The sequence below is a fragment of the Sinocyclocheilus grahami genome, unplaced genomic scaffold (genome assembly GCF_001515645.1).
Source record: "Sinocyclocheilus grahami isolate Dianchi unplaced genomic scaffold, SAMN03320097.WGS_v1.1 scaffold399.1, whole genome shotgun sequence".
In the NCBI taxonomy this organism is placed as follows: domain Eukaryota; kingdom Metazoa; phylum Chordata; class Actinopteri; order Cypriniformes; family Cyprinidae; genus Sinocyclocheilus; species Sinocyclocheilus grahami.
The window spans coordinates 302140-310304 of record NW_015505578.1 but is presented as its reverse complement, the minus strand read 5'-3'; the positions used below and the strand labels follow the sequence as shown (position 1 = coordinate 310304).

Here is an 8165-nt window from a genome sequence, read left to right as displayed (position 1 = left end):
TGGGAGAACTTGCACAATTGGTGGCTGACTAAATACTTTTTTGCCCCACTGTATATATATATATATATATATATTATTATGTAAAGTATATAATATAATATTATATAATATTATATTATATCTGAGTTGTCTGGAACACAGCATTAGGATAACATTTCAATAAACGAGCGTTTACTACAATTACGAGCCATTCTATAAGGTGACATTTCAGCACTTGACAAATGGATAGCGACTCCTAAGTAGCACTTAAAGCACGGCTACGCGCGATTGCGTTAAGTGCATTTTTGGGACATGCATGTGAAACAATAACGAACGATCGTAAAATGACTCGTAGAAAACGCTCTTAAGTGCTAAGATCAATCGTTATCGAGAAACGCAGCCCTGATTGCTTTGTTCATAAATCAGACTGTTTTAAAGCGCTGATTCAATGATTCGGTCACATGGTTAACAGCTTGCATTCTGGTTGTCACACAAAGTTAAATGGCTTCAGAAGACTTGAAATACAGTTGTAAAGAAAACATTTATGATTTCTGGTACTATTCTGCACCATTGATTTGCTAGTAAAATGTGGCGAACGTTATTGCAGATTCGCAATAATTAGAAGACAATAAAACAGCAGTGGCAAAAGCATGTTTGATATATGCAAGTAAATTTGCAGAACTGGATTGAGTTCAGGGTTTGCATTTGTTGTGCATTTTGATGCAGTTGTGGAATACACAATATGTGTGGGCATCGCTGCTGAAATCAACCTCTCACTTATATTTATATATGTACATACAGTATATTTTGGATGTGTCATCCAAATGAACTTCAGAACCAAACACAGTATGCTGTTTTATTTCCTTACGAAGGAACTAAGTGCATCAGGCTGTTTATTTGTAATCATACCTTTAGGTATGATCACATTAGCGACATTTCAGCTGAATTTCTGGTCCATTGTCAATAGTGTAGCAATGTATGAAGCACTGCTCACACAGAAGTCACTTTCAAACCAAGCAGATTTTTGTTGGTCAGTGCAATAAATTCATGTGACCAACTTAAATACAATCTGTGGGGATTTTTTTTTTTACATGAAACCCCCGATTGTGCACCTGTTGGAATGACTGGATTTCATCTGCAAAATTAAAGACTTAAAGACTTAATTGTCAGCAGCTCATAAGCTGTTGGTTTATTAAAGGGGTCATGACAGATTTTTTTTAATTATTATTTTAATATATTCCTTGAGGTTTACTTATAATGTTAATAATGTTTTTTGCACAAAAAAACAAATAAATATGTGGGAAAATTATTATTTTCAACCCTCATTCTGAACCTCTCTCAGAAACAGGCTGCTTTTAAGGGGCGGGTCCTTTAAGGTTTCTCAGGAATCAGCCACTTTTATGACTAGCTAAAGTCCTTGCATAGGAAACACTATCAACGCCCCCTCACTATTGCATGTGAGTGTTTTGACAACATAATCAAAATAAAACGGTAATTTCCAGACAAAGCATTATTAAATCATCTACTTATGGTTGATGCAGCTGCAGTCAGGTATAGTACTGCTTCATCTTTCTACAAATGTTTCTTCTTGAACTCTCCATGACACTGTGCCTCATATACAAAACAAAATCCTCCAATCAATCCTCTGACCCGACCCAGAATGCCATTAAAAAATAAACTATTCACTTGTTCTTTACGCTGGGATCCTTCTGATATCTGTACAAAGATGCGTATAAGCTGTTTAAACCAAACACGGCAAAGCAAGCGTTCTTTCACTTCATTTGTCCTATTGACAGACTCAAGTGTGTGGACTGTGTCAGAAAGTAAACACGCATCTGTATACACTCTTAAAAATAAAGGTGCTTCACGATGCCATAGAAGAACCTTTTTGTCTAAATGGTTCCATAAAGAACCTTTAACATCTGAAGAACCTTTCTGTTTCACAAAAGGTTCGTTGTGGCGAAAGAAGGTTCTTCAGATTACAAAAAGGTAAGAAAGAGATGGTTCTTTAAAGAACCTTTGACTGAATGGTTCTTTGTGGAACCAAAAATGGTTATTCTATGGCATCGCTTGAAGAACCTTTTGAAGCACCTTTATTTTTAAGAGTGTACTGTATCCAGTGTAGACAAGATAGCGGCAGTGATTGTAATTTCTATTCACTTTTGACGCAACGTGACACTTGCATTCAGCGTGATCTTAAGCGTCAAGCCGTCAGTGGGCGGGGCCTATGGTGAGAAGATGACTATTCGTCAATGTGTTGCTCTGGAGGCGGTGTTTATGCAAACGACTGTGCCCAGCTGACGTCACCTTGTCCCTATGAATCCAAAACAAGTTTTCTGAGGGTTATTACATAAATGCTTTTTAATTGATGATGAGGACATTTTAAGTTATGAAACTTGCAGGATATATTAAGCATACAAACACCTCTTCTGTATCAAAAGATCCAGGGAAATTGGGTTTCTCAAGTCATGACCCCTTTAAATACTAAACCCATTGAATTTTGGTTTAGTGTTCAACGAATAGAAGAAATCTGTGCAAAACACTACCTGACAAAAAATGTTGTGTACAAAACATTTAGGATAGTTTATAGTGCTTTTCTGCATTTTTGAAGCTTGAAAGGTCTTGTCCCCATTCATTATAATTGCATGGAAAAAATGTCTAGTGCATTAACATTTCTCCTTTTGTGTACTAGAAAAGAAATGGAGGTTGAATAAATGATGACAGAAATATAACTTTTTTTGGTGAACTCTCCATTTAACCTCAAAACAGTTACAAATGCACGTCAGTAATAAGAACTCACCTCCTCCATTCTTCTGGCAAAGATAAGGGAAACGCCACACGTTACCCAGGCCCACTGAGAAGCCCACCTGGGCCAGGATGTACTGCAGCTTACTGTTCCAAGCAGGGCGCCCGTCTTCTAGGTCAGGGGAGATGTCTGGTTTGCCTATGGGTGGAGGGCCCCCTCCTGCCATGTTCATGCTCATCTGACTGCTCTTGTAGTCCATGGGAGCCTCCAGCGCCAGGAGGTCGGCCACAGACTCCGTGACATGCTCATTACTGTGCTCGAGTTGAGTCACTTTACTGCTCTTGGGCATGGTTGTGCCGTGTCGTGGTGAATCCTGACAATTAAAGGTGTGAAAGGAGAGCAGGTCACAAAAACTGCCCCTTTGGCTTGATACAGGTGTGGACAATAAAGGTTTGTGCTCCTGTGAAAAGAACATAAAAATGAAAACATGAGAAATCAGGCCACAAGAGATAAAAATATGACCGAGGGCCATTATACAGACCGAATCATCATCCAAAGACTCGACAATTTGAGATACATTTAAGATTTTTGTTTCTGGTCAGTCTTGTCTTAGTTATTGAATTTGAAAACCCAAATATTATTCTGATTTATTCAAACTTAACATTGCTTTTGGACTACAGCATTAATTGCATGAGAAGCTAAGCAATCTGTTGTAATGGAAGCCAAGGTAAGCACTGGCAGGACAGATGGGAAGATTTTTCTGACCCTCCGCATAGTAGTTTTGAACAGCATAGGCCTACTGCTATTAACCATGGAACAATATTATCATTTTGCACATTTTACAATTACATTAATTAATGCAAAATATAGTAAAGCAGTACTGTTTTAAAATATTATTACAGTTTAAAATAACTATTTTCTATATTTTAAAATGTATTTGTTATATTTATTCCTACTATGGCAAACTTCAATTTTCAGTATCCAGCGTAACATTATTCTTCAGAAATCATTCAAATATGCTGTTTTGATTCAAGAAACATTTAATATTATTATTATGTTGTATGTAACAAAGTTCGTAGTTCGGGAAGAAGAAGGTGGGAACCGGCGAACATTCAAACAAAACTTTAATAATAAAATAAAAACAAAATAGCGCGACAGCCCCTCGCGGACGACTGTCGCACACAAACAGAACCAAAACACAAAATAAAATCCAGGCCTGGTCCTCTCTCGTCCAACATTGTCGTCACTCCTCCTTTTATCCTTCCGGAGCTCCTCCGTGGGACTCGAGACCAGTGAGTGGCGCAGGTGTCGCGCATTAGCTTTTACTCTACTGCATAATATTTTGTGCAACGTAATCCTTTTATTCTTTGATGAATAGATTTTTTTTCCTTTGGTGAATATAAATTCCACAAGAACATCATTTATTTGAAATAGAAACATTATAAATGTCTTCACTGTCATTTACTTACTGAAAAACTTAAAGTTATTAAGTATTTAAACGAAAACTTAAATGAAGTATTAGGACCTAAATTGAAAAACTTGGAACTAATTGAAACAAAATAAGTTTACATCGACGTGCTAAAATATTAAAACTGAACTCGAAATAAAATATAAAATATTATTATGTTTGAAATTGTGCTAATTTTAATGGAAACTAAAACTATGAAACATTTTTTAACTAAAATAAAGCTAAAATGAAAAAACCTAAAATTAAAAAAAACAAATGATGATGAATAGATTTTTTTTCCTTTGGTGAATATAAATTCCACAAGAACATCATTTATTTGAAATAGAAACATTATAAATGTCTTTACTGTCATTTACTTATCTTTAAATACAGTATGCACATATATTCTGCTACATGTGTCATCCAAATGAACTTCTAAACTCAACACTTACACAGTACTTTGTTCTTTAAAAAGTAACTAAATACATTAACTTTAAAAACTAACTTTAAAATTTGTCTTAAAAGGTGATTATCAGCAGCCCATTTGAAGTAATGTTAATTTTGTGTTCAAATAATGGATGAAATCTGTGCGAAACAGCCTGCGACTAAGAAAAGAGGCAGCCATTGACTAGCCTTTAATCTAGACCATAGGACCGCTTTTTGCGATAAATATGGGAGAGGTAATGCATGAGCTGAGATTTTTATCTCCTGAATGACTAGGGAATGTGGCAACAGAGTCGCCATCTTTGCTCTTCCCACCTTTGCTTATCTTTGGTAATGAGAAGCAGCCTGAGGCGCTGAAAAAAATCTATACAACTTATCTCAAATACAAGAGGACACAAAACGTTGCTGTGTTGCTATGCCATTACCACCCACCGCCCATGACAACCTACTACCCGCATTCAAAAACTGCCCCTGGAAACCATATGAGGAGAAATTAGACTACTTTTAAGAGCAGACATAACCACGGTTTGAAATAATAGCATGTGCACTGTTTTTGTGACAATGTCAGTGATAGACCATCAAAGGACCATCACATGCTGAGTTTGAACTTTTGCACCCACTGTGAAATTTTGCACAGTGCTCAGGTCCAAAACAGCCTGTCTGGGCAGCAGGCCAGTCAGTTCTACGTCATTATTATGGAAGGGATTATGTTTCAGTAGGAAGCAAACTAGACCTGAAGAATGCTACTAACAGTGTGTCTCATTTTGCCGTGCATTAAAAGCACGGGTGCTGATCACTCATAATGCAGTTAATGTGCTTGATCAGCTGATGCTGAGGAATTCAACAAACACACCCAAACCTAAACCCTCCCTGATGGTGATTTACTTTTTACTATTTAGTCCAAGAATATAAAACGTGGTGCCGATCAGAGCCTACCAACAGCATGGCTTCTCTTAGTAATAATGGTTTGTTAGCTAAATATCCTGTTCATTCAACTGCACATTATAATGTGAAATGCACATATTTTATCTGACCGGGTTGCTAGGCAATAGAGCTTGATGAAATTCTCACATCTCTGCTTCCTGTGAACCCGAATGCTCTCTGTATCAGGACAGTAAGTGACAGCTCATCTATCCAGTGCTTGAGAGGATACATGAACCAAATTTAGTCAAATCCTTGAAATACACGTAATGGGTCACAAGAATCAGATTTCATTTGCAGCAAGCAATCTCTCTTTATCAAAAAAGAGCACACACTGATATGATACAGGGATGATGGCAAGTGCATGTTGTGACTGCAACAAATGATTGTGAGGACAGCCACGTATATGACTGCAATGTCAATCTCTCATCTTCTAGAAGAGTAGTACTACAATAATTGTACAGCAAAATTGTAAATATTGTACTACAATAATCCGTTAAATTAACATATAAAGAAGGTTTTGGCTCCTACAATGCCAAAACAGAATGTTAAGGAAAAAACAAACTGGTGGCAGAGATTATGAAGACTAGTAGCCTCTTATTTGGGTAGTTGACAAAAAAGACATTTGGGAAATGAATATGTCCTTTGGTGTATTCCATCTAAAGCTATTTAAAACTGATGCTCATTCTTTTATTTATTATACCTTCCAAATAAATTTAAAAAACAAGGTTGTTTAACATATGCATTGATTTTAAATGTATGTATAGGCATATATTTCAACCATGTTTTCAAATATTTCCATAATGACCAAAGTTGAATTTCAAGAGCATGTATATGAAAAGATCAAATCTGGGAAGCAAGAGATGAGTTTTTCCTGAATAGTGCTCTGTTGGCTGTTGAAGTTTATAACTCAAGCTGAAATAGACTATTATTATGATTTATTAAAACGTATCTTATGATTGCATTTGGTTTTTGGCTTTGCACTACAGCATTCATTTCATGAGAAGCTTATATAGGCCTATCTGTTGTAGTGGAAGCCAAATTTTAGCAACCATCTAGCAGTGTTGAACAGTAGGATTATGGATACATTATTATCAGTTTTACAATTACATTAATTCATTTAGTAAACGTTCTTATTAGGGCTGTCAGTTTAACGCGTTAACTTAATTAATTAGTAAAATAAAAATAACGCGATTAAAATATTTTAACGCAGTTAACGCACTGGCCCCGCCCCCAGACCTGTACATCATCTTACATGTCATACAGTTGACTGTTGACAAATATGATTCAGGGCAACAACTCCATAAATGTAGTTATGCCCTAAAATTCAAGATATTGGTGCAAAAAATAGTAGCACGACAATCTGCGTCAACTACCATTTACAGTTAGTCTTGATGCAAACTTCCATACTGTAACATTTTTCACAATTTTACCTTTATTCAATTTTCAAACATAATTATTTTACTTCATACACAAATGAAAAAAGTAATGTAATTAAATAAATCACGTGCCAGTCTTCGTCAAGTTTTCATTTGGGAGTAACTCCTCGACAGCTCAAGCATCACCAGAGGATGCGCCTGACTGCAGTCACGGACAGTGATAGCATTCATTCACGGATCTTTCAAGAATCAACACTAATCGACACGCTTACTATAGTTTAAAAACACAAACACGTGGACCCAAAACACGTAATGATGTCATGTATGTAAAAGGGGACCACGCGCCGCGCAGCATCCTCAAGGTCAAATATTTGTGTCAGGTTGACCTAAAACTGATGCGCCTCTGATGACATGAGAAACCTCGTAAATAATAAACAACTGTGCTGTAATTGCTGCAGTGAATTATCGACATGAACTGCGTGCAGCGTGATAAAACGCTTCATACATGACTGGAATACCAAATAAGTTGGCACAACGCATTCATCGATGAAAAATCTCTTGCGTCTTTTATCACGACGGGTAGGTTATTAAATGAAGCGAATCCAAAATCACTCACCTAACTGGATGTCGACGAGTGAGAATCGGATGCGAATGTGCTCGTGTAGGTCTCAAGGAGTGATAATAACCTGAAGAATCAGTTTGATTCCTCGTTGAGGCACTTGATGTGCCGTTTCCGCGCTCACGACTGAACCTGTCCAGAAATGCGCAGAGTGAGTGAGCGCGCTGCCTGACGCAAAGCCCACCGCGCACTATTGTGTATTCTCTATCAGCCCAAAATAGTAACTTTAGGGTCACGCTGACACATCCGTGGGCGTTGTCCGCGACAACACTTCTAACCAACCCACTCCTTGATTTGTCCTCCAGTGGTTAAAATTCAAAGCGCAACTTATTTCTCCTTACACGATTGGCAGAGAGCAAATTACTATAGGTGTACATGAGTCACGAACGCGCTCGTACGTCAGCAGACGCGTAATGTGCGCATCCCATCCCGTCCAAATTCTGATGAAATACCTTTTGGCGATTGCAAAGTAATTTCTTACCTACTACCTTTCAAATGCACAGTGCTGTCCATATCTGTCCAAAGCGGACAAGTTTTGACTTATTTATTTCTAGATAAGGTTGTTTCCCACATTTTAATCAATAAACTCCACTATGAAGCCTTCAAAGCAGTGAGAGATGACACTGGCTA

At 37.3% G+C, this 8165-nt stretch overlaps 1 protein-coding gene across 2 annotated transcripts in view; it reads right to left on the bottom strand.

Moving 5' to 3' along the window:
• Positions 1–7812, bottom strand: part of LOC107550481 (sodium-dependent neutral amino acid transporter SLC6A17) — a 28322-nt gene extending 20510 nt beyond the window's left edge. Inside the window, exons 1-2 of one of the 2 annotated variants that reach the window (XM_016231764.1) lie at positions 7533–7812; positions 2780–3185 (exon numbers count right to left, since the gene is read on the bottom strand). In XM_016231764.1, coding sequence (XP_016087250.1) covers positions 2780–3074 — 295 coding nt within the window. In that variant the 5' untranslated portion in view covers positions 3075–3185; positions 7533–7812. The remainder of the gene's footprint in view (positions 1–2779; positions 3186–7532) is intronic. The other variant, XM_016231763.1, reaches the window with a different exon arrangement.
• Positions 7813–8165: the final 353 nt, after the last annotated feature.